The following is a 26,901-nucleotide window of genomic DNA, read 5'->3' on the forward strand; positions in this document are numbered from 1 at the left end:
TGGATACATGTGAGATGAGAGAGCGCAGCTATCCCAGTCCTGGGGTTAGCAATGCTTCATTGGTACACATCCAAGCCCCCAGGATGTTCACTGTAAGTGCTGGTGGGTGTAATCAGACCCAGGACAAGATGGCTGATAGTTTGGGCTTGTACATCTTTCCTGTAGCTAACACAGCCTTGGGCAGGTGTGTGTGATCTGCAAAGCCACTGTTCCTCTGGGAAGCCATCTCTACTCCAAGATGAATAGATGCCTCAGTGCAAAATAATATCATGCTGTATCTTGTTTTCCCACGCATGGGTCCTTTGCAACCCATTGCTGGCTGGTGTGGACTCATTAATTAGATTGTCCAGGAGGAGGTTAACTAGAGTCAAATATTTTATGCATAATACAGCCAAACTAGGAATAGGACCCAGAAGTCCTGACTCCCAGCTCCCCTCTCCCCCAACATCAATCCACCAGACCCAGCTCCCCTCCTGGAGCCCCTGGGAGTAGAACCTACAAGTCCTGACTCCCAGCCCTCCTGCTCCCCCAATCTAACCCCTTACACCACCCTCTTCTCCCAGAGTTAGGAAAAGAACCCAGGAGTTCTGACTCCTACTTCTCTGCCTTCATACCACCTATCCTTAGATATAGTGCAGGGGTAGGCAACCTATGGCACGCGTGCCAAAGGCGGCACACGAGCTGATTTTCAGTGGCACTCACACTGCCCGGTCCTGGCCACCGATCCGGGGGGCTCTGCATTTTAATTTAATTTTAAATGAAGCTTCTTAAACATTTTAAAATCCTTATTTACTTTACATATAACTAAGCTATTATTGTATTATAGACTTATAGAAAGAGACCTTCTAAAAACGTTAAAATGTATTACCAGCCTGCAAAACCTTAAATTAGAGTGAATAAATGAAGATTCGGCACACCACTTCTGAAAGGTTGCTGACCCCGATATAGTGCAAGGTCTTTCCCCCATAACTGCGACACAATGTCTATATAGAAAGCCCCACGGATATGCAGCCACTTTTGGGGTGCAGCTGAACAGGAAGAAAAGTTACAGCCAAAGATGCCATGGGAAACCCTTTCACTAAGTGAAAGAGCACTGATAACAAGATGGGTCTGTTTTCCATGCCAGGCAAACACAGGCTTCCATTTTGAAGGTTTTATCCTTGAAAGCAGTGACTCTAAAGGATATGAGGGTCACAGTGGACAAGCAATTCAATATGAGCTGCCAGTGCAACATAGTGGCCCAAAGGGCTGCGCCACTGTGTGTTACTCAGCACCAGACTGGTGCCTCCCCTAGGTTGCTCTGGGGAGAAACTCAAGGTCGACAGTCTGCACACTGTCACTTGATCTCCGCCATCTGCCTGCAGCCCCTCTCGCTGCCTCAGGGACGGCAGCATCCTCTTTGTGGCTCGGCCCCCCCCCCCCCCCCCACCATGGCACTGTCCATGTCCCCCCTTCTGGGGGAGGTTTAGCTCCTCAGTAGTCCAGTCACTTCCTCAGTGGTGACTGCAGTAAACTGTCCTACTTCCACAGTGGGGAGACCCAGGCCCACCCACTACTCCAGGTCTGAGCCCAGGGACCCTCTGATTCACAGTCACTTACTGCGTTCATTTACCTCTATGATCGCTGCATTTCCCTGGGCCACTTCACTGGGGCCACAGCAACCTCCTCAGTCTCAGCAGCTCATCCGGAGCTCCTTCCCCTCTCCCTGGGGTCCTGCCTGCACTGCTCTGTCCAAGGTGCTACAGCATTGCAGCCTATTCCAGATACAAACCTTCCTCGTCCTCCAGCTCCAGGCAGCTACGCACCCTGCTCTCCTCTGTCCATCTTGCAACTCTTCTTATATGAGCCCTGAGTGGCCACTCCTCACAGCCCCTCTCCTATTGGCTGCTTTTCACTCAGCCTTCCTAGGGCTTTATTAACCCCTTACTGGCCAGTGTGAGGTGGATACCCCATCACAGGCTGATCCAGTCCTGGGATGCTGTAACAGGGTGCTTCTCGTGAGCACCCCCTTGGCCAAGTGTGCACACCTGCACACACACACTCAGATTGTCTCCAGGGAGGAAGCCCTGGGGCACTGCTCTATCCTAGAGCAGGGATAATGTCTTCGCCCTCTTGGGCTTCCTGGCTACAGCTCTCCAGTTGGGCCACTATAGTTCAGTTCCCCTTCTGGGGTACCTCAATGTCCAGGCCATTTCCCCACAGTGGCTAACAGGGTGGGGAAAGCCAGGCCTGCCCACTACTCTGGGTCCCAGCCCAGGGACCCTGTAGATCACTGCTGTCTGCGGTGTCCCTTTAACTATGACATATGGCTTCTCTAATTCCCTGGGCCACTTCCCCACAGCATCTTCATCTTTACCTCAGGGCCTTGTCCTAATGGAGACCTGGTAATCAGCTCAGGGCACTTTCTTGCTCTCTCCAGGTACTGGCAGTGGTGCCCTGTCTGGGGTTCTGCAATACTGCCAGCCACACACACTCCTACAGCTCCAGCAAGGAACTGAATTCCCTCTGGCCCTGCAGCTCTTCTTATAATAGACTGGTAGGCCCTGATTGGCTGTGTCCCACACAGTCACTCTAGGCAGCTTGGAGGACCCTTTCCATTGCTCTGTTTTGGGGCAGGATGTGGTAGGGCCAGGAGGCCTCCAGCAGGGGGCCTCAGAGGGCATAAAGAGGGGTGTAGCAAGCAGGAGCAGGAGGTGATGGACTTGGTGAGACTAGTACTGGAATAGTGTGTCCAGTTCTGGGGTCCACGTTTTAGGAAGGATGTTGGTTAAATTGGAGAGGGGGCAGAAAAGAGCCACTAAGATGGGTGAAAAAAAAGACCTGACAGCGAGAGACTTAAGGAGCTCGATCTGTTTAGTTTAATCACGAAGAAGATTAAGCAGTGAGTTGATCATGGTATGTAAGCACCTTCCCGCAGAGAAAATCCCGGGTCCTAAAGGGCTCTTTAACCTAGTGGAGAAAAGCAGACTAAGAACCAAAGGCTGGAAGTGAAAGGCAGACACATTCAAATACAGGACACATTTTTCAAAGGGAGGGTGATTAACAATTGGAACAACCTGCCAAGGACAGGGGTGGATTCTCCATCAGATCCAGATTCTGGAAAATGCTTTAGTGAAACACAAATTAATGGGGGACTCAAAGATGCAGCTGTCTTGAACTCTGCTGATCACAGGCAGAGAAAGCAAAGCTACATGGCTGCTGGTCTGGTTTATCGTTCAACCCCCAGGTGTTTTTAAATTACCCGGCACCCATCAGAGTCAGGTCCTGCCCCGAACCAGCGCCCACTCCGTGACTAATGCTTTCTACCATCTCCAGCTGGCTCAGAGATGCTGCCCCAGCCTGGCCAACCATGACCTGGCCTGTTAATCAGCTCTGGGCATTGCTTAGCTCGACCACAGCACTGCAGTGACCTGGGTGTGATACATTCAGCCCTTAGGAAACTCTAGCTGATGTAGTCATATCTGCTCAGCAGTGCCAGCTACTGTTAACGCATCAGCCCTGTCCTCTGCTCTCTGCACTGGCTTCCCATACAATGCTGAATCAAGTTCAAGGTCTGGGTCCTGCAGGCTCCATGACTTCCACCCAAGGTACCAAAAGAAGGCTGCCTATAATTGCAGGATGGAGACCCCCACTCCGCGCCTCTGGCCCAGTGGCACTCTACAATAAGGGTAAAGCTCATCTGTGTGGGGAGACAGATCTTTCTGGGGGCTGCAGAATGAGCTCCCCAAGGAGCTAAGGCCCATCCCAAACCTTGCCACCTTATGCTCCAAGTGCAAGGTGCATCTCCTTGCCCTGCCTTCGCTAATACAAATACCAGAGCAACAGCTATATTCAAAAACCTACCAAAACAAGACATTCCACTGCTCGTGCTTCTCCCCCTGGGAGAGGAGGGGAGAAGAAACCCTAGATGAGAGATGTGGCGTCTTGTTGCTCAGTGGACCACTGGAAGGTGCCCAGATACCATGGTGATGACTCTACATAGAACAGAATGAGAGCAGCCCCAGTGCTGTTCTAATTATACGCTCCACTTCCCATGCCCCACCCCACACAGCTTCTCTCCACCCTGTGACAGCCAGAGCAGCTAGGTGGGTTTTGCTAGAAGGCGTTGGTGTAGAACTCAGCAAGGCGAAAAGACGCCATCAGAGGTCATTGGAAATTGATTCACGCCCTTGCCCCCCGCCGGGGAAAGTTTAAATGAAGACAAAACCAAAGCATTGTTTTGTCAAAAATGTCAATGGAAAATTTGAGAGAAAGAAGGTGGGTGAGGTCATCTCTTTTATCGGACCAACCTCTGTTGGTGAGAGAGAGAAGCTTCCAGCTTACACAGAGCTGAAAGCTTGTCTCTTTCACCATCAGAGGTTGGTCCAATAAAAGAGATGACCTCACCCACCTTGTCTCTTTAATATTTTGGGACCAACATGGCTACACCACCACCATGAACAATGGGAAAAAATTGTCAAAAAAGGGGGAAAAAACTCAAAATTTCTATGAAAACCACCAACACACATAAAATGTTCTGCCAAAAACCATTACATTAAACCTCCCAAATAGTTTTTGGCAGAAAAATGTACATATTTTGGCCAAAAAACAATTATTAAAAAAAGTAAATTTTTTCTGCCAAGAGCTGCCTTGAACTGTAAAATTTGCTGAAAGCCACTGAAAAAAAAATCACTTTTGCAGGTGGGGAAAAACTATTTTTCCCATTAAAAAAATCAAAGCACATTTTCTAGGGGGAAAATCAAAACAAAAATAAAACAGTGAACAAATTTCAGCTAAAAGACACTGAAAACTGCAAAAAAAATGGTAAAAAATCCACAAAAATTTATTTTTTGTTCTAAAATTAAAAAAAAATAATCACCCATCAGGCCCATAACCGGCAGTGGAGCTAATGTGTGTATTTTAAACAGAGACACTGGATCTTGATTTACAGACCCCAAGCAATAGTGAATCCACCACATCCCTAGGTCAAATGTTCCAATGGTTACTTGTTAGAAATTTGCCTCTGAATTTCTCTCACTTCTGCCCCCAGCCAGCAGATCTCCTGCCTGTGCATGCTACATTACAGAGCTCTCTGCTCTGAGAGCTGCTCCCCCGTGTCAGTACAGTATTATAGACCACAACCTCTTCCCGGTTCTCTTTGGGAGGCTAAATAGTTTTAAGTCTTTCAGTGGGATGCCACTCCCAGCCTAGAGGAAATGTAATTTATACCGGCCAAAAGAGTCCTTTTGCTGGTACAGATTATACCAGTTCCCTGAGCAAAATAAGTTCTAACAGGCAAAAAGACTTTTATGCCAGTATAAAAATGTCACAGACATATCCCACACCTCATCCAACATCATTATACCAGGAAAAATTGGTAGTGCAATGGCCTACAATGAAAAGTGATATTGACATAACCACGCCCGACTGACAGAGATGCAGACCAAATCCCCAGTGTAGATGCTACTGTGTCAATGGAAGAGGGCTTCCATCAATGTTGCTAACTTCCTTTGGGGACACGGTGTTCCTGTACTGGCAGGAAAACTGCGTTCTGTCAGCTTAGGCTGTGTCTACACTCCAGGGGTAGGCCGATATGGTCTCTGCAGCGTAGATATAGGCACAGAGATACTGAGGGTCTGTCCCCCATCTGTATTTATTCAGGGGGATGTAAAGCCAATACAGTGAGATGTCCTAAGATGGACAGGAAACAACAGATTGCTTATGACATGAAAACAATGCTCTGGTCTTTACTACAGCACCCTGCTGTTCCTCTCTAGTGTGCCCCTGGGATGCCAATGCAGCCAGGACTGGGTTAGCAGCCAACTGGTTTAGATGCATTTTAAAGGCAATTTTTAGCAGTCTTCCTCATTCACAGTCTTTGCTGATTGATTAACTTATATCGCCCCCATTGCACCCTAGGAGGAACTCCTGGGTTGGAGCAGGGGAATGGGGGTGGCTGGCTGGCAGCCAGGACTCCTGGGTTCTGTTCCAAGCTCTAGTGCGGGGGGAGGCTGGGAATGGGGAAGAGAAGCCAGAAGTCCTGATTCTGCCACACAACACCCTGTCGTTCCATGACTGGAGGATAAGTATGCACCCACAAATACATGGCTCTCAACAATAAAAAGTCTCTGCAGCATATCTCCGTCAAGTAAAACCATGCTCAGGTCTGGGCCATCCGCCAGCAGTATCCCCAGGCCCCCTTACGAGATAACAAACCATCTGACACAAAACTCTTGCTCTTGTTGGCTGTAGGATTTTCACATCCAAGGTCCTGCTAGCCAGGGAAATTCACCCCCCTTCCCCACGGGAGAAGAAACACAGACCCATCAGCCGCGCCACTGGCTAAGTGGAAGCCCGCTAGGCTCCCGATACAGCCCCCAGACTTTCGGCACTTGTAAGGGGGGAGGAAATGACCGATAATTCCTCTCTTTGCTGTCCCATTTACATTCCTTTCTGGACCTAGACAAGGTGTGAGCTGCAGGGTACTTAGGAGCGTATAAACCCGGATCCTGGATCGCCGAAACCTGGGCAGCTGAGCCGAACGATCCGACGGATGGGTTTCTCCAGCGCTCCCAAAGCACCGGGATCCAGCTGCCAGGTTTTACTCCGAGCCGCTACTGCTGCTGGTGCTACAGACTGAAAACTAAAGATTCTGGGGGGAGCAGGATCCGGAAACCTGAAGCCCTCAAACCCACCAGGCCGGGGATGGCCCCTGATGTAGCCCCCGAAGAGCCAGGGGACCAGTCTCTCTCCTAGGTACGTACAGAGCAAAGGCAGCTTGCACGGGGACTTCCCCCGGGGGCTGTAAGTGTGTGCGAGGCCTGCAGATCTGCTGCCCTGTCCTCACCCCCCGGGCAGCTTATGCCAGTTTTAGCCATTCCCCCGCCCGCTGAGGTTTCGCTCCCCCCGGGACCATCATGCTAAATTAGTTGTGTGTGTGTGTGTGCGCGGGGGGGGGGACGGGACGTGATCTTTAAAAAAATACGGGTGTGTGTGTGTGTTAAAATGAAGCCTGTTTGTGGGGCATCTTTTCCCCACACTTGGGATTTCTAACAGCTGGAAGGGATATAAAGCCAACCTCTAGCTATTGGGGTCAGGAGTAAAATCTTCCCCCTCCCCCTAGTAGGGCAAGTTATCCTATAGCTGCAGGGGTCCCGGTACTTTTCTGTGAAGTGGCTGGTACTGGTGACTGTTAGATTCAGGCTGCTGGGCTAGAAGGGCCCACTGGTTTTATCTAGCAGGGCTGCTCCTATTATTTAAAAACATCTACAGGTTATGAATTCAGAGCCTGGTTTCTGTAGTAGTCAGTTTCCCCATTACATGTCAGTTTCCAGTCAGTTTCCCCAAGGAGGCACTGTTTGGGTTGTGTCCACTGTAGGAGAAAGGTGGCATTACAATAAAATGTCATAACAGAAAACCTGTGCTGTTAGTGATAACACATAAGGGTCCCAGCTGAAATCAGGGCCCCGTTGTGCAGGGCATTGGCCACCTCTTTCTTCCCCTACTGAGATCAGGGCCCCCTTGTGTCAGGCACTACACAGACCCCCAGCTGAGAATGAGGCCCCATGGTTCTGCACCAGCCCTCGCTTGACTGAGATCAGAGGCACCTGTTGTGCCAGGAGCTGCATGCCCTGCCCTTAGAAGTGTACGATCGGTCATTTGGACAAGCTGAACTTTTAAGCAACCTAAATTTGGGGGCAATTTTGAGCTGGGTGTTTCCCTTCAAATTAGGCATTTAACTAGCTGAGACGGTCTCCCCAGAAATGTCTCCCATATTTATTAAAATTACATTTAGGTGATTGTGGCTGAGTGAACTGAGCATGGTTCTGGGAGCCAAGACTCCAGGGCTCTAGTCCCAGCTCTGGGAGGGGAATGGAACTTAGTGAGATGGGGGCAGGAGCTGGGAGTCCAGACTCTTGGGTTCTATCCCCAGGGTTGTTAAGTTTCCTTTGGATTCTGTCTCCCTGTCTTACCAATGGCTGACCAAGGTTTTCTGGGGGGGTTGGGTGGGAGGGTCTCTTCTTTCTCCTCTAGATATTCCAGTGCCTGGCACATCCCTTCACCTCCCACTCCAGGGCCGCCATGGAGCTGAACGGGAAGAAGAAACTTCATGCTCTTTCCTTGGCAGAGAAGATCCAGGTGCTGGAGATGCTGGATGAATCCAAGATGTCCCAGTCAGAGGTGGCTCGTCGCTTCCAAGTCTCTCAGCCCCAGATCTCCCGCATCTGTAAGAACAAGGAGAAGCTGCTGGCTGACTGGTGCAGCGGGACGGCCAACCGGGAGCGGAAGCGCAAGCGGGAGTCCAAATACAGCAGCATCGACGAGGCCCTGCTGTGCTGGTTCCACATCGCCCGCACCAAGATGTGGGACGTCACGGGGCCCATGCTGCTCCAGAAAGCCAAGGAGCTCGCAGACATCATGGGCCAGGAGTTTGTGCCTAGCATCGGCTGGCTGGTGCGGTGGAAGCGCCGTAACAATGTCTGCTTTGGCCAGCGGCACCCGGCACGAGCAGTCCATGCCCCGGAGCCCCCGTGCGACAAGGGGCCGGCGCCGGCTTCCCTCAGCCTGCCCCAGCTGCTGAAGGATTTTGCCCCGGAGAACGTTTTTGGCTGTGGGGAGGTGGTGCTGCTGTATAAGGCCATGCCAGGCAGGGAGCGGGAGGGCAGGGAGCGGCTGTATGTGGCGCTGTGCGTGAACGGGAGCGGCACAGAGAAGCGGAAGCCCGTGGTGATCGGCAGGCGGCTGGCTCCGCGATGTTTCTTTGGGGTCAACACGGAAGCTTTGCCGGTCCTTTACCGCAGCAGCGCTGATGGTCAGCTGACACCGGAGCTCTTCTCAGAGTGGTTGACGGACTTTGACCGGGAGATGGGCCGGCAGCACCGCAGTGTGGCGCTGGTGCTGGACGCCGAGCGGCGCTGCCCCAATCCGGAGCCTGCCAACATCCGCCTGGTCTTCCTGCCCCCGCGGCCTCGCCACGACGACGGCCCCTCACCTTGCCCACTCCATCCTGATATCGTCCGGGATTTCAAGTCCCGCTACAAGTGCAGGCTTCTGGGCAAAGTGTCCTCCATCGGCAGCGAGACCAACAGCTCCCCCGCCTCCATCGCTGCCTCCATCACCGTGCTGGACGCCCTCCACATGGTGGCGGCCGCTTGGGACAAAGTCCAGCCCTCCCTGGTGGAACGGTGCTTTGGGGAAGCCGGCTGCTCCAAGGGGAAGGGATCCCTGGGGCCCCCCAGCCATGCCCCCCCCAGGGGGATGAGCCCGGAAGAATTCCGGCGCTTTGTTGACGTGGAGACAGAGCTGGCCTGTCCCCCAGCCCTGCCCCCAGCTGGGGCCTATAAGGAGGAGGAAGAGGAGGAGGGGGAGGGAGAGGACCTTTTTGGCAGCCTGCCCACCAAGGCCGATGCCCTGAAGGCCCTGGGGACCCTGCGGCGCTGGTTCGAGTGCAACGGCTCGGCCGAGGGGGTCTTCCAGCAGTTCTACAGCTGCGAGGAGGAGGTGGAGCGGCTGTGCTGCCAGTGATCTCCCAACTCCCCACACTGCCCCTGACGGCCTCCCAACGCTGGAGCATGGAGGGGCTGGTGGCCCTGTACCCCACCGACTCAATGCTTGGAGAGCAGGATTCCAGCCCAGTCCCCCAGTGCCTGAGTGCTGGGGCCCTGGGGGGCTGGAGTCATGCCCCAGTCCCCCACTGGGGGGCACTAGAGGGACTGGATTCATGCCCCTATTCTCTGCCATGGCCTCTGAGAGCTGGTTCTAGGGGAGAGGAATTAGGGACCTGCCCTGTTCTTTCTTCTGGGTGCATCTTTATGGGCGTATAAAGATCTGAACGAGCCCACATTACTAGTTCCTGCTATTACCACCCCCTCAGCAGAAGCCTCAGCCAAAAATGTTCCACGGGCAATTCTGGGGTCCCCCCATTTCAAGACTGTCCTGCTAGTCACCACCCCAAAAGGGGCCAGGCCTCTTCAGAAGGGGGGGCTTGAGTCAGGCTCCTGTCGTCCTAATGGAATCACAATTACTGCAACACCCCCGAGTCGGGCTTGGAAACTTTTGCCCACAGAACTGCACTTCTGCAGGAAATAAATCCAGGGAAGAAAGAAAGGAGGAGTTGAATTTTGACAGTTTCCCTCCCAATTGTTTGGGCGCTAGGGCATTCAACAAAACCAACCCCCCTGAAAGCAATAGCAACACCAGCCTGATTGGGGAGAACAGCCCCCTGCATTCAATGGATTTCCTTTCTAGGCACCTTATCCTCCTTCAGCTTCCCAGGGATCCAAGGAAAGGGAGGAAGAGAAGTGATGTTCTAATGTGAGGTAGTACACCACCCCAGAGCCAGCAGCCTCTGATCTTTGGATGGGAAGATTTAACTTCCATGGCTGCAGAGGTGAACAGAAGTATGGGCCGGGGGTAGGGCACTGGCCTGGAAGTCAGGACTCCTGGATCCTATTTCTAGCTCTGGGAGGGGAGTGGTGTCTAGTGGTCAGAGGAGGCTGGGACTCAGGATTCCTGGGTTCTATTCCCAGCTCTGAGTGGGCCGTGGTGTCTACACTGCAATGTAAGCCCAGGGCTTGAATTTAGGCCTAACCCCCCTTCCGTCTGCACACAAATTGCGCTAACCCAGGGTCAGAGGACCCCACAGGAGTAGAGAGTTCAAGCCCTATTGCTTTGCAGTGTAGAGGCAGCCCTACTAGACTCAAGCTCTGGGACTCTGCCAACAGTCTCCCACAATCCCATGGGTCAACTTTCTTTGTCCTCTGGCCAGGCAAGGCTTCCCACCCTGCACCACGACCCAAGGCCTCGAGCAGCCACATTTTGGGAGGGCGCAAGGAAGTGTGGGACACGGTAGTTGAACTCAGGCCTGCATAATGCAGCATAGATGCTGGAGCCCTAGGGTGGAATCCAGGGTTCAACAATTCCTAACCTGGGGTTACAAAGGAGTGTAGACGCTCAAGCCCTAGGTTAACAAACCCAGGATCTGCAACCTCCAGTTCCACTAACCCTGGACTGACATTGCAGTGTAGACAGGGAGTCCTGACTTCTGGGCTCTATTCCCAGCTCTGCCTCTGACTTTGAGCAAGTCCCAAATCCTCTCTGTGCCTCACTTTCCTCTCCCACCCTTTGTCTATTTAGACTCAGCTCTTTGGGGGCAGGAACCATCTCTCACTAGGTGTACAGGGCCCAGCATAATGGGGGTTTTAAGTGCTACCATAATGCTCCTAATAAACAAGGAAATACCTTTTAAAAAGCAAGGTAACCAAACCAGACTTACAGGCCATAAAGAGGAGCAGATGCCTCATTTTATTAATTCCCCCTCCCCCACCTTCTTTTCAAGTCACCTTTAAACAAACACACTGTAAAATGGTACGATATTTCCTATGGAAATGGTACTGCCCCAGGGAGCTGGGCCCACAGACAGAATTCCTGGCTTGACGCACAGACAATGGCCGATGGTCCTATTTTTCCAATGGAAACTTAACTTGCTGTCGGGAGGTTTAAACGTTCCCAGTTTGTTCTGCTGCAAAAAACAATGGCCCCGGGATTGGTGAGGTGGTTTTGCTTTGTCCCCTGTTGCCTGGAAATACCAGGATGGCTTTATGGGAAAGCAGTGGGAGTCGCTTCTATCCCAGCTCTGGGCAAGTAGCTGAATCTACTGAGGTAGAGCAGGGCGGGCTGGGTGTCAGGACTCCTGGGTTCTGTTCCCGGCTCTGTCACTGACTGGAGCAGTTCAATTTGCCATTCAGTGCCTCTTTTTCCTCTCCTGCCCTTCGTCTATTGAGGCTCCAGGCTCTTGCAGGGACTGTGTCACCCTGTGTCTGTGCAGCACCTGGCCCAAGGGGTGGGGGGAGGCTCCCCAGTCTTAGTCAGAAATGCCAGGCACTCTCAGAACAGAAATAATTTACTCACATACCTGAGTAGTTTGCAAGATCAGGGCCCTTACACAGGAACAACAACAAAACCCCAAACCTAGTCAATAGACTGCAAGGGCCACTGAGGATCATCTCATCTGCCCTCCTGCACAGCCCAGGCTGGGAAAAGTGCAGAGATTGCAAACTTCAATCCAGTTTAATGACTAATGTTTCAGGCTCTCCCCTGAAACGAGGGTATCTGCGCTGTCGGCTCCGAGCTGCAGTCAGTTCCAGCAAAAAGACCACCCTTTGCAGACGGGGCTGTTAGTAGGTCTGGGGCCGTGGTTCCAGAGCCATAGGTGCTGGAACTAGGGGGTGCGGCTGCCCCCCCGGCTTGAAGTGGTTTCCATTATATACAGGGTTTGCAGTTAGGTTTAATGGCTCAGCACCCCCACTATCCAGATTGTTCCAGCACCTGTGTCCAGAGAGCCCCATTTACTTCAGCGGTTCACCCCACTAAGAGCTGACTGTAGGGCCGGGGTCTCCATTAATTCAACACACAGCTCCTTCAGTACCCAAGATACGCTGGGTTTGGACTCGTCCTCTACAAAATTTCCATCATGGTTGTTGTTGCAGGAAAGCAAACGCCATAAACAGAACGGGTCAGGAAACAGGGTTTTGCCTTGCAAAATTTTGATGAAAATAAATAAAAATCATTTTGATTTTTACAGCAAAGGTTGAAGGACGTCAGCCAAAACCCAAACTTTGTCCCAAAAAACCATTTTGCTGCTGCTGCCGTGTCTCATGGGAGTTGCGTTTCAGTTACCTCATGCTCCCATTCTCCTCTATAGGCCAGGCTCCCAGGTCAGACTACATCTCCCATGATGCACCGCTGTCCTCCCTCTTGAAAGGGTACCTCACTGGAAACGTCATCTGTCTGGAAAAGACCAGCCCATAGAGGAAAAACAAGGACATGGGGCATCCAAACTAAAACTCCCATGAAGCATTGCAGCAGCATCTCCAAATTGAAATATTTTGATTTTTGACCAAAAAACCCAAATCAATACAAAAAATGCCCAGACATTTCCCATGGGAAGCAGATGCTTTTTGCAAAATATTTTCTTTAAATCAAAACTCCAACTTTCCAGGGACAAATATTTTTGATGAAAATTTTTCCTTCCAGCCCATTTCAACCTTGATTGTGCATCAGCCTGGGGTTCATGCAGTCACAGTCTCCAAGTACCTGCGTGGGGAACAGAAATTTGAGACTAGAGGGCTCTTCAGTCTATCCAGCAAAGGCCTAACATGACCCAGCGGCTGGACGTTGAAGCCAGACAAACAAGTTCCAAGGAACAATTGATGAAGGGTTGGAGTGGATTCTCCATCACTGGCACTTTTGAAATCAAGACTGGATGTTGGGCTGACAGATCTGCTTCAGTTCAAACAGGAATTAGTTGAGGGGTGACCTGTGGCCTGTGCTATACAGGAGGTCAGATCAGATGATCACAATGGGCCCTTCCGGTCTCAGAAATCTAAGAATTGCCATCAGTACCACATGGGTATGTGACCCCACCATTCCAATTCACTTGGCGCTTCACAGCTAAACAATTCCCAGGGATACAGCCAACGTTTTGGATTGGATCAGGCGGCTGGAAATCAGTCTCACCGCCCCTAGGAGTTCCAAAATCATGAGCTAGCTGAAAAATCACCATGCTATTGGCTTAAACAAAAAAATGTTTTTTGTTTTGTTGTTTGTTTTTGAAACACACACTTTCCCCCCGTAAATCTACTGTCTGGGTTTTCAGTTGTTTCCAAGCTTCTCCCTACACCCACAGGCTGGAAATATTAAAGCACACTTGCTACAAAAACACACATGCACACACGGATTGCATTGGTTTCACTTAAACTGGTTTTTGGTTTCCAACTGGTTTAGCCGGCACCTGCAAATTTACTGAAGCAAGCCAAGCAGCTCTGCACCCAGTTTGAAGCAATACAAGCACGTCTCCACAGCGAGTCGCATTAGTTTAACCAAGCCCGTGTCTATACAGAAGAGCTGTGGCTTAGTGGGTAGAGCAGTGGACAGGGATCTGGATTCTATTCCCATCTCTGCCCCTGGCCTGCTGGGTGACCTTGGGCAAGTCACTTCAGAGCTCCAGGCCTCAGTTTCCCCATCTGTAAAATGTGGCTAGTGATACCAACTGCTTTGTAAAGTGCTTTGAATTAGTTTCATAGAGTCTAAAGCCAGCTGGGACCATTAGATCATCTAGCCTGACCTCCTTTAGAAACGCAGGCCATTCAATTCCATCCAAATACCCCTGTGTTGAGTCCAATGACTTTAGTCTCCTGAGGACCGTGTTTTAACTCCACTGTTGAACCCCAGACAGAGAACAGGAGAGACGGAGGGTCCCCGAGGCCTCTGTGAGGCAGGGATTGATGAGATGAGACATGCCTGGATGATCCCAGCAGGCGGCCCACGCCCAGTACTTTGGCAGATCTAATGACAAGTGCGGTGTGAGAGCTAGGTATGTTTACACTGCTACAGATATTCCTGGATAAATACACTGGGGTAAGTCACCATCATACCTTTAACCGCCTCCACGCTAGGACATGTACAGATCTGAATAGAGCAGTTAAAACAAGCCAAACAATCACACCTGTAACTGACAGTTTTACCAGGGGCAAAATCCGAGTGTACACTGGGCTTACATGAGTCTCATAATACCAGGACTCCAGGAGCAGGAGCTTTAACAAGAAAGCAGCAAATATCATTAAACCAGGGCAATGCTGGGAAAGGAGGTTTTTTTAGAATCCCGCAGTGGTTTTCTTGTAAGGTGAATCAAATGAAAGGGAAAATGAACCGCTGGACAAAAGATCAAGCGTGTTCGATGTAGCTCACGCTCACCAGGCACTGAGGGTTTTAGTGCTGCTTAGATTGGGAGGGAGCTAGAAGACAGGATCTATTCCAAGCCCACAATTAATTTAACACGGTCCTGAAGCCCCATGACCAGCACAGTCATCAGATGGAGCCTGGATATTTGTACACAAGGCTGGGAGATTCAGGGTCGTCAGTGTTAGGGATTTGAAAGCCTTTCCCCACTTGGGGGCGCTGGTTCCCATCCAGTCCCAGGGCAGCAGGACCAGCTTGCTCAGAGAGGTGGGAAACGGGATGCAGGGCCTTTCCCCTCTAAGGGCACCAGCTCCCATCCGGCTCCAAGGTGACGGGACTGGCTGACTTGGGATGGAGGGGCGGGTGAATGGGATATGGGCCCTTTCCCCTCTAGCAGGACTGGCTGGCTTAGTGGGCCAGAGAACAGGATTCCAGTTAGGTGCCGAATGTCCTGAACTTCCCCTGAAAATCCCAGCCTCTCGAATTCAGAGCCACAGTGAGAAACAGCAGCTACAGTGAACAGAAAGACCCAGTAACAATTAATACAAAGGTTTTTTGGGGGGTGGGGGGAAGGCATCCTTTCCCTCCCCCCTCTGTGTCATTTCCCGTGTTTTCTTTCTCAGAGAATCTATGTGAATGCAAATTAAAATGCTATCAATAAGTCCTTCTATCGAAATGCCGTTCTGTCAGTCCACGGTGGGGCTGCCTCTGGATACTGAGTGCAGAATTGGGCCCTAGGAATAGTGACCATGGGTTGGCTACAAGCAGGGCCTGAGCCCTGATCCCCTCCCCCCACCATGCCCAAAGGGAAATTCTCATTGCCCTTTGGCAATACTGGATCTAGGACACATGGTTGAGCAGTTCTGCTTCTATCCAGCAGGGGGTGCTGGGATGCATGCACATACCCCACAGTATGTGCCCTCTGGCTGCGTTAGCATTGCCCTCAGCGCTGCCACTCACTTCCCCGGCCTTTCAATCCACAGCCTTCCCCTTGCACAGATGGTGGAATGAGGAGATGAGGAATCTCGCGTGGAAGATAAAATGTGGGGCATGGGGCAAAAAAGGCTGCAGGGTGGAGAATAATAGGGAAAATATTCTACTGCTGTTCTGTATGTCAATGATGCGGCCTCATCTGCAATACTAGCTAGCATAGGAAGGAGGACCCAGTGGTTAGAGTGACTTGGGAGACCCAGGGTCAATTACCTGCTCTGCCACAGATTTCCTGTATGGCCTTGGGCAAGTCCCTTAGTCTATATGTGCCTCACTTTCCCCATTTATACAATGAGAATAATAGCACTGCCCTGCCTCACCGGGGTGTGGTGAGGAAAAATGCATTATGGCCAGTGAGATGCTCAGTGACTAGGGTAATGGGGTGCAGACAAGTATCTGAGCTAGGTTCTGTGTGCGCTGCTGGTCACCCCATCTCCAAAAGGGTATTGCAGAATGAGCAGAGACATCAGAGGCCTGGAAACACTCTCTGAAAAGACTGGGATGGGTTTCAAGGAGACAAAGGAGGGGAGACATGATCAAAGTCTCTAAAATACTGACTGGTCTAGAGAAGGGAGATGAGAGCTTCTGTTCTCCTTGTCTCGTACCATGAGAACAAGGGGCTGTTCAATGAAATTAAAAGGTGGGAAATTCACAATCAAAGGAAATGCTCACCTCACACAACAAGGCATTAACCTGTGGAACTCCCTGCCACAGGAAGTCATGGGGGCCAATAGCTTAGCAAGACTCCAGAAAGGGAGTGGAGATTGGATATTCCTGGTTTCCATATCAGAGGGCATAATTTCACACATGAGAAATTAGTGTTTGATCACAACTTGTTCTGCAGGGGGCACTCTCCCATCAGAGTTAGTGCTGATCTCAACCCCCTTATGTGGCACTAGGGGACCCTGTGCTGCAGCCTGGGAGACGCAGTAGGGGGTGTTCGCTCCTTGCTGTCTGTGCTGACCCCAATTCCCCAGTGCAGCAGTGGGACATAATTTCTCAGCTGTGAAGACAGGCTCTGACCACCTCTTGTTAACGATACCAGGGCAGCAAGATAGTGCATGAATGGCCAGGATACATTCTGCTTCGGCTCCCTTTATCCCCCTGCATATTTCAGCTGGACACAAGAGTGTCCTTAATTCTCCATTCTAAAGGTGTGTGTCAAGCGTTAGCAAGCAGCTGAACTCCACACCAGAGGCAAAGCAAGGGATCCCTGTATAAAACGGCCCTTGTGCCCCACCCCAGAGGCAGCTGCATCTCAGTGCAAAGCAAGGGATATATGTGTAAACAGCCCCCACGTTCCACCCCAGAGGTAGCTGCATCTCAGTGCTAGGCAAGGCTTTTCTATAAACCACTTTGGACTCCTTTAGCAAAGAAAGGCGCTGTGGAAATATCCGCTCCCACCATTGCTATTAATTACTAACAACCCAACTCACTCAGGTAATCAGCTCCCTAGAGAACATGACCCTAATAACCGAATATTATTTTATCACTTGAGTTAATAACCTCAAATAAAGTTATTGACGCTAATGGCGGCAGCAATTCCAGCACATTGTTCAGCTCTGGCAGCGCACACACACTTAACGGTGAATTCATTAAGTTAAGACCAATTTGGCTGTGAATAACGAGGGAAATTGGGTGACTGCAGAGTTTTTTTTAAAAAGCTTCAGACTGTCTTAACACACAGAAAAATAATCTTAAGTGGCCAATCCCGGCCCCTTCTCTGCCCTAACCACTTGATCTCACTCCCCTCCCACTGCCAAGACCAGAACCCTGGAGTCCTGACTCCCACCCCTCACCACCAAACCCATTCCCCTCCCAAAGCATTTGGGACGGTGTGTGTGTGTGTCAGAACTCCTGGCTTCTCTGTCCCATATATCCCAAGTCTGCTACTTGTGAGGTGGGGGAGGGGGAACAGCTCCTTTCTGTGCCTCAGTTTCCCCAGCTGTAAAATGTGACCTTTGGGGCACTGAGCTCAATGAACATTTGCAAGGACTTTTGAGGCCCTCTGATTGCCAGGGCAGGGAGCAAACCGTCCATTACGGACACGCTGGAGCAGGAATTTAAGCTGGGGGTGATTTGGCACTGGCCCCACCACCAATGCTGCAATAACCTCCCTGGTGAAATGCACTTGTGTCATGGACTCACAGATCATGCCCACTCTTGGCCCCGTGCAGTCCGTGGGGGCTGCTCCTTTTAGTGAGACAGCCCTTCTCGGGGGTCCTCTCTCTCTCAGGGTCAGGCCCCTCCACCTCTCTGAGCCTTAGCACACCTGTTTCTCGCCATGGGCCCCCTCAGGGAGTCCACTTGCTCTAGACCCCCCGGGCCTCCACCCCCGAAGGGGATGATGCAACCCTGTTCTCTAGACCGGAGCAACTCAGCCAGTGTAAAACAGGAGGGTTTACTGAGAGTTGAACACAGCACAGGAAACTCTCAGGGCCTCAGACCTGGCCTCCCTCAGCCCAGCACAACCCAGTCACCCTGCATCCGGGTAGGCTCCGCCTGCTCCCCGCCTCCAGCCCAGAGCCCCCCTGCTTCCCAGCTGGGCATCTGAATCAATGGCCCCAAGCCCCACCTCTGTCCATTGTCTTCTCTCCAGGTAAACAGGGCCGCCTCCTCTCCTCGCTTCTGTCCTCTGGCTGGAACCGGCTGGTTAGGTCACTGGGTCCTCTCTCTGCAGCCCATTGTCCTCCCACTGGCCCGAACCGGCTGCGACTCCTGAGCTGGGTCTCCAGGTCGTCAGGTCACCGGTCACAGGGGTATCCATCCTCCAGGCCATCGGCTGGAGTCCCAAGTTCCCTCTCCGGTCCTCTCTAACAACAAACTCCCTCTCCCCTTACCTTGTTAAACCAGTAACACCCAGGGTCACTGAGTCCCACCCCTCCGCATGCAAACCCTTGGAAACCCACAGAAAACAAGAAAATCCCCCACTTTGTCACAACTTGTACTGAAGGATTTGCACTAGTGCAAACCCACTAGTCCCCCCCTCCCTTGGGTTCTAGGGCTGCCATTCACACGTTTCCCACCAGATGGCAACAGACCCCTGAAGCTAGCAAGCACAACAGGGCATCCTCTACCCAGCCAGTGGGATTAGCATCTGTGGCAGGTCAGAGCCCAGCGAGAGGGGATGGGCAGCTGGTCTCCGTTGCTGTTGGTCAGGAACATTCTGTCCTGCTGGGGAGGTAGCCGAGCAAGCCCTGGCTTCCAACGTTGTTAGCGGGTGGGCCCGCTGGAGTGGAGAAACTGAGGCACATAGTCTTGAAACACACCCTGGCCCTCATCCCAGTCACTCTGTTCCCCACCAGACCTGGGACAGAACCCAGGCATCCTGGCTCCCAGCCCTGTCTGCTCTAACCACTAGACCCCCCTCCCCCAAGCTGGGGATAGGATCCAGGAGTCCTGGCTCCCAGCGCCCTCTGCTCTAACCACTAGACCCCACTCCCCTGACAGCGCCAGGCTCCAAGTCTCACTCAGGCTGCTTCTCCCCTGGCTCAGGAAAAAGAAAATGTTTTTTTCAAAGGCAGAACTGAAGAGGCGAAAAGTAGGTCAAGTTTGGGGCTGATAAATCTGGATGTCACTGGCTCACCGTCCCTAATCTCTGCAGAACCAGCCCTGCCCCCACAGCCCCTACGCCCCTGTGTTCAGCTCTGTCAGTCTGGCCTCTAAGAGAACTGGGGGCGTGACGCAAGGCTACCCATCCATCCACCTGCCATGCCAGGCCACATCCTAGGTACATCGCTGCTGCCCAGGACATAGGCCTGCCCCTGCCCTCCCAGCTCTAACCATTAGCCCCCACACCCGCCCCTCCCAGAGCTGGGAATGGAGCCCTGGCTCTAACCACTGGACCCCACTTCCCTCCCAGAGACTAAAGAGGCAAAGTTGTTCTGTAATACATAGTTCTGGCCCAGGGTGGGGAGAGTTTGTGCAATTGATACTTTAGGCCCCGCGGGCAGACGGCCCCTCTAGGGTCACAACAGGGATCTGGCAAGGGGCTCTGGATGGAGATACCAGCTCTATCAGCCCAGGAGGCTATTTTCAGAAGCTTGAGAACATCCTCACACAGGGGATGCTACAGCCACAGATGGAGAGGTTAATTGATTGGTGCTAATTTGGCTGTCAAGCCAGGGACACCTGCCCATCTGAGCCTGTTCCCTGGCCACCATGCTGCTCCCTGCAGCTCAGCGCCTCCTAATGGTGCACTGGGGCAGCACAGACTGCAAGGGGAGAACGCCCCCTCCTGAGCCACCTCCACCCTCCCTGCAGCACAGTACCCCTAATGCCTTAGTGGGGCCAGCACGGACTGTTTTCCTTAACAGTCACCCATCCAAGCATTGACCACAGATTTTGTGACTGCTAGATTTTTTACCCCAAGTCTATGCAATCTATAGACTAGGCATCTGGACTCCTGGGTTCTAGCCCCAGCTCCGGGAGGGGAGTGGGATCTAGTACAGTGCTTCTCAAAGTGGTGGTCCGCGGACTGGTGCCGGTCCGCGAGCCATCGGCTGCCGGTCCGTGGCGAGTTTCCTCATAAGAGCGTTGAATAGGATAATAATATGGCACCGGTCCCTGGCACATTGGGGGAAAAAAAAAATTGCCGGTCCCCCACATCAGATACCTTGAGAAGCACTTATCTAGTAGGTAGGAGCAGGGGGATCTGGGAGTCAGGACTCCTGGGTTCTGTGCTGTTGGCCTGTGGGTCTTTGGGAAGGGAGAAAGTCCCAGACCTTTCCATGCCTCAGTTTCTTTCCTCTCTCCCCCCCCATACAGTGGGGTTAAACAGGGATCATTCCTGTCTGTAAAAGCCTTGGAGATACTGGGGATGGAAATTAGAAGATATTATTTGGGGGGAGGGGGGAGGGTGATGCCTCTCCTCCCCCTGCACATGTGCCCCCTCCCCACATACAGTCACACCTGAAACCTGCCTGATCCTCCCTATGGACCCCCCCGCCCCCCATCTTCACTCCCCTGCTTGTGCCCAAATGCAAAGTGCAGCAACTATTCCCTGATTGTTCGGGGTGGGAGGGAGATCTTGCTGAAGAGCACCTCGCACGTGTGCCCCATGCCCGTCGGCACAAACACACATGGCTAAGATGAAAAACCAAAACTAAAACGTCAAACAAAATGTTTCATTCGACCCCAAACTGACGGGGGGGAGGGGGGGGAAGGGGTCCTTTCTGGGTGGTTTTCCCCGGGGGTCTGCTGCTGAACAAACCAAGCTTCATTGCCAAACACGGCGGCGCTTTGCTGTTCGGTGGAAACCGAACTCCATCGCTTTAGCCAAAACCTCCAATGGGTCTCCCATTTTGGGGGCAAAGAAACCTCATCCAAACATCTCCGCCAGGCCTAACACACACAGAGCTGATCTCCCATTCGTCTCTCCCTGCCCGCCCCCTGCGCAGCCCCGGCGCTGTCAGAGTGAGGGGTGACTTGGCGACGGCATCTCCATCTGTTTCAGGAAATAATGAGCCATTTCATGTGTTTTATGAATTTCCCTTTTCTCCTCTCTCTCCCCCCACCCGCCTTCCTGGAGGGATGGATAAATCTCTGGGGACGAACAACTGGCCCCATTTGTAACCATCTCCCTGGCGATAAAGATGAATAAAGTTGCCACCCACTAAATAAAGACCTTGGAAAGGAAGAAAAATCCAGGCGCAGCAGATCTGAGAGACGCTGATGCTTAGAAAAACCCTTGCAAGTTTTTACACTCTGCCTCTGGGCTGGGGCAGGTGCTTTTATACAGGGATCCCTTGCTTGATGCTGGGATGCAGCCACCTCTGGGGTGGGGCATGGAGGCTGGGTGGGATCTCTTTATACAGGGGATTTTTCATCACTACGAGCAGCCAGGACATTGGTTTTGCACTGCATCCAAAAGACGACACCTCCTACACCCCCAGCATTTCAGTTGGGTTTGCTGCCAGCACTGAGGTGAGAGCACCCCCTACTGAGTGAGCCCCCACCCCACTTCCTGCAGCTCAGGGCCCCATAGCACCGCACTGGGAGTAACTCCAGTAACTCTGCTGGGAGAACACCCTTGGTGTTCGGAGGGCATCTGCTCTCCCCACACACTGACCTGCCCCCACCCTGCTTAGCTGGAGACCGGGCTGGAGCCAGCTCTGGCGGCCTGCGGCATGAGGTATCATGCCAGTCTGTGCCTCTTTCCAAGAACGGATTGCTGAGCTGGGGGCACTGCAGCCAAACCCAACGCCTGCCTGTCATACTAGTTACTATCCCATGCAGCACATCAGGTGCAGTTTGTGTGCCCCATACCAGGCCTGAGTGCCAGCCCAAGCAACAATCCCCCTCATGCTGAAGGGATGCAGGACACCTGGGTTCCATTCCTCACCTGTGCAAGATGGGTAAGTCCTGCCCACCCTTTCCCTCTGCCTCAGTTTTCCCCTGATCCATTTTGTGTCATATTTAGAATTTCCAGCAGTGGCGAGTGGTTCCGGGGGGTGAGGCAGGGGCAGGTTTTGCAGCCTTAAAGGGGGCTGATTATCTTCCCCAGTGCTCAGCTCTTTCTGAAAAGCCACGTGCCCCCCTTAAGGCAAGTAAATGGATGCATCCAACATAACTAGTCACTCTTGGAAATTTGAGCCAATGGCTCCCAAGTCCTGTGGAGAGGAGACAAAGAATGATATAAACTGCTCAGTGCAGGGAGCTGGAGAAAGACCATTTCCACACCACTGCCTCCTGGTGGAGGGTATCAGAACTGCACCACTGTGTCTCATTCACCCTATACTGCTAGCAGCTAGTGGGAATTCATTTTAACAAGGCCCAGGAAGATTGTGGTTTTAGCTTTGCTAATGCCATGTATCCACAGAGTTCCAGGGGGTAAAGCTAATTAATGCAGTTTCTTAGAGAACTAGGACAGGAGGACTTGGTACCTATCCAGAACCAGGACATTGGGGTCAGTGCTGGCTACAAGGGGAGAGTCCCCCCATCCTGCTCCCTACTGCACAGCACACCCTAGCACCGCACCAGGGCACCAGCAGTGTCTGCAAGGGGACCGCACCCCCTACGGAGCCTCCCATCACGCTCCCAGCAGTGCAAGACCCTACAGCAAAAAGGGGGAAGGATGCTAATAGGGACATACACCCAGTCCCAGACATATGGGGTGATATGACCCCCTCCCCCCGTGCACAGACTCCCCGCATAGAAGGGGACACCCATCCTGCTAGAGAGGTCGGGGTGGATGCTCCCCCCCCCCCGCAGAGAGATTGGGGTGGACACCCCCCCTTGCATGCCCCCCAAACCTCCCCCTTTCCCTCCCTCTGTGTCCTGCCCCTCTAGACGCCTGCCGTCCAGGCAACTCTATGGATGGGTCCCACCTCTCTTCTGCTCTGCTCCATATGCCCAGCACACACAGAGGAGAGGGGAGAAACTGGCTAATCACAGTGCGGGTATTTGCATTTTAATGATTTCCTACCCATCCTTCCATGGGCACACACTGGGTGCCAGCAGGGAGGCTGCTTTACAGAGGTCTGCATTGTGTGTGTGTGTGTGTGTGTGTGTGTGTGTGTGTGTGTGTGTGTGTGTGTGTGAGCACAGGCGTGCATCCATCCATCCTCAATGGGGAAGGCACACAACACACACACACACACACACACACCCCTCAAGATGGACGGTTCTCTGCTCTCTCCCCGTCCCGGTATCATTAAGAGGCAAACCTGCTGGAGCGCGTTACTCCCCGTGAATACTTAATGCCTGGAGAATTATATGCAAAGCGCCTGAATAAATATAAAATTAGTCTGCATAATAAATCCCACTACAACTCCCCCTCCCCCATCCCAGGAGGCCCCACGAGACGAACATATTTTGACAGGCTGACTTCAATTCTCTCTCTGTAAGAAAAAAAGAACGAACAAAAAAATTCTCTGATTTTGTTTCATCCCCCCCGCGCGAAAGCAGGTCAGATTCAAATGGCGTCCTCGATGCAGAGGCTTCAAAGGGTGGGGAAGTGCTGGGGCTTGAAAGGACCGTGGTGAAGGAATTATACCAGGAACCCCGTGTCTTTGCAGACACATGGTGCTTCGCTCAATATAGCCCATATCTAACTATAGCCTCCCTCACACCTAAGGGGCAGAGGCGGAGAAAAGCAATGGTTTAGGAAGGGAACTGAGGAGTCCTGCCCCACTGTCTCTGCCCCCATTAGACCCCACTCCCCTCCCTGACCAAGGAAAGAGAACCCAGGAGTCCTGGCTCCCAGCCCCCACCTGCTCTAACCACTAGATCACAGGATGTATTTTAGACAAAACATCCAACATTCACCAGTTGTTCCCACAGGGCTGGATGGGGGCAAAAATCAGATTTATCCTGTCGGATAGCAGGAAATAATGACAGTTTGACAATATCCATCAACACGGTGGCTGGCAGATGGCTAGTTTCTAAGTTAGCAGTGGTCACACACACTGGGGGCTGAGGGACAGGGTGATACAGCCTCCCACATACACTTGGGATCACAGCAGCCAGATATGTTGCATCCCCATTCCATGGGGAGTGAGACAGAACAATTTAGCTGGCGTATTATGGAAATGTCACATGCACCCCCCGACCAACACTGGAGGGTCCCCAGCAGGTCAGGTGCTGCACAGCCTCCTGACCTTGTAAACACTCTGCAAAGTCTCTCTCTCTCTTTTTTTTAAAATATATAAATGAAAGCAAAGGAGAGACTCAAGCACAACATTGGTTGTGAAGAAAACCTTGAAAATGTGACCTGAGTCAGAGACACCTGCCTGAGTCTGCAGAGAGCCGGAGCTAATTGCTCCATGAGGGGGGACCTGTAACTGACAAAGTGACACATGCCTGAATTTGCAGAGAGTCTGAGCTGATCGCTCTGGAGTGCTGCACTGCCCCGTTCAAGGTGCTAATTCAGAAGCAAATGGGACTGACAATGCCACCATTGTTAACTACTTTGCCTGCCGCCCAGCAATGTGTGACACAACAAAAAGGCTTTCCTAGAACAAACACCTGCCCAATTGGTTTTGTGTGAGCATTTCTGGTAGGACTACGGACACCACACAGCAGGGCGGGCGGCTAACAATCCTGGGTTCTAACAAAATATTGACGCATTTTACAAGGGATGTTTGAAAACCAGAGCGGGTGCAGAGAAGAGCCGCACAAACCACCCAAGACTGGAGAAAACGCTTGCCAGCGGGAGGCTGTTTAGCTTCTCACAAAGCACACTGAAAGGGGATTTGATTGCGATCCTGGGGAGCAGATCTTGGTACTGAAGAGCTCTCTAGCCTCACCACAGAAAGCAGAAGAAGAATCAACGGTTGGATTCAAGTCACAAACAAGACTCCAAATTTGTCCAGGGAGGGCGACTGACCATGGACACAAACACCTCCAGGCAGATTTGGAATCTCCATTTCCAGGCTGGCTGCCTCTCCAGGAGACGCTCCAGGCAAACCTAAGTGATTTGGCTTGTGCAGCGGTGATTGGGTAACATCCTCCGCCCTGTACTGTACTGGAGCACAGAGCTGACAATCTAATTCTAATGGGCCTTTCTGGCCACACAGCCAAGTCACTGGAGAGAGAAACCAACTCACCACCAAGGTAACATGCCGGGAATCCAGTTCCCAGAAGCAACAGCGCCTTGTCCTGGCCAGTTTGGTTAACACCCCTCTGCTCGGGATCCTGGCCTTCCAGCACCACTGCTCAGCTTCTAGACAGCACATCATGGCCACAGGGCTCAGTGTGCTGTATGATAACAGTATCACTACTCCCATGTTACAGATGGGGAAACTGAGGCACGGAGAGGGGTAGAACTTGCCCAAGATGCCAGAGCCAAGAGTAGGAGACAGGTCTCCAGAGTCTCAGTCCAGCGCTCCACCCAATACACTGCTAACCGCAGCGCCTCCGATTCCGATTGCAAGGCATTCCGCTCACACACCGAGCAGGCCCCTGCATGACTTCGCTAATGCCAGGATGCTGATCCCCCCCCATATTGCTGAGGGGCTGAAATAAACTGAGACCAAAATGAAAATGAGGGAACAAAACCCTCCGACGGGCCATTAGAATTCTGGCAAAAGCTCCCCTTCGATTTCACAGGCACAGCTGGCTCCGGAGAGATGCTTTTCAAGAAGGTTTGTTGCATTTGTTCTTCGAGCCAATCCCAGATTTGTGTTTTCTTCTTTATTAACTCAGTTTTTTTTAATTGCTTTAGCTCTTCATTGCCCCAGGAGACGGTAGTCGGTGGTTTGGCTCAATGCACATGTATTTCCTGTTACTGCCCCCAGCCTGTGCTCCTACCCCCCCCCCCCCTCCAGTGCTGGGATCTCCTCCCCACAGCCTGCACTCCCCACACCACCCTCCTCCCCTTCTGCTAGGATACAGATCCCATTTCCTCCCCCTGACCTTAGCTCCCCAGCCCACCCCCCAGAGCCCCTCCGCAGTCAGACAGGGTCTGGACAGGGCCTGGCACTAGAGGGAACTTTGGAGACACAAATAACATGTAACAATCTCACAATAAAACACAAACCTCTTTCTTCTGGGTTTGTGCAGCACCTGGTCCAATGGGGTCCCAAACACTACCACTACCTGTGCCCGTGCCCGTGCCAGAGAAGAACCACGGCTTTTCTTTAGCTCTAAACTCTCTTCTCCCCTGCACAAGGCTTAATTGATCACATGAGCACCAATTAATAGTCCCTTTCCCCACCCCTCCCCCCAGCTGGATTTAACACCTCCACCCCACCTGGCCTGCAGAGGAAACTGACTGACAGCATGACAGGACAATGGTCACACGTCAGTTTCATAGAGTTAAAGCCAGGTTCAGGGACCCTTCAATCCAGGCTAATCTCCTGCATTAACACCAGCCAGGCCATTCCACCCCAGCCCAGCGCCTTCCTTCAGCCCAAAGCATGGTCGTCCTCAGAGACCGGCCTGTTGGGAGCAGCACAGGTCCCAGGACATACAACGGGGACGTTCTGGCCCAATGCAGTGCCCCCAAAGCAGGAGCCAAATCAGAGCCAGCGCCCCCTAGAGGAGAAGGAACATATGTGCCATTCCCTGCCCCCAAGAGCCACCCAGTCCGCCCTGCGCTGGGGCCAGACCAGAGCTAGCACCCCCTAAAGGGGAAAGGCCCCATTGCCCTGCTCCCTGGGCCTGGACTTTAGCTGCCTGAGTCAAATTCTCAGCTGATGTAAATTAAAGGGGGTGGTGGGGGGAGAAGGGACCAAGTAAATAAATAAATAA

The 26,901-nt window shown here is 52.2% G+C and overlaps 2 protein-coding genes across 3 annotated transcripts in view; one reads left to right on the forward strand and one right to left on the reverse strand.

Annotated features, from left to right (window-relative positions):
• LOC135972852 (serine/arginine repetitive matrix protein 2-like) overlaps positions 1–26,901 on the reverse strand; it is a 303,518-nt gene that overhangs the window by 85,116 nt on the left and 191,501 nt on the right. The window lies entirely within an intron of this gene.
• Positions 4,701–15,379, forward strand: TIGD3 (tigger transposable element derived 3). 2 transcript variants are annotated; one of them, XM_005307922.4, is made up of 2 exons: positions 4,701–6,735; positions 8,014–15,379. In XM_005307922.4, the coding sequence occupies exon 2, from the start codon at positions 8,062–8,064 to the stop codon at positions 9,502–9,504; it is 1,443 nt and encodes a 480-aa protein (XP_005307979.2). In that variant the 5' UTR covers positions 4,701–6,735; positions 8,014–8,061; the 3' UTR covers positions 9,505–15,379. The 2 variants fall into 2 exon arrangements, with proteins under 2 accessions (XP_005307979.2, XP_023956060.2); XM_024100292.3 differs by having other exon boundaries at positions 8,055–15,379.

The sequence above is a fragment of the Chrysemys picta genome, chromosome 7 (genome assembly GCF_011386835.1).
Source record: "Chrysemys picta bellii isolate R12L10 chromosome 7, ASM1138683v2, whole genome shotgun sequence".
Classification (NCBI taxonomy): domain Eukaryota; kingdom Metazoa; phylum Chordata; order Testudines; family Emydidae; genus Chrysemys; species Chrysemys picta.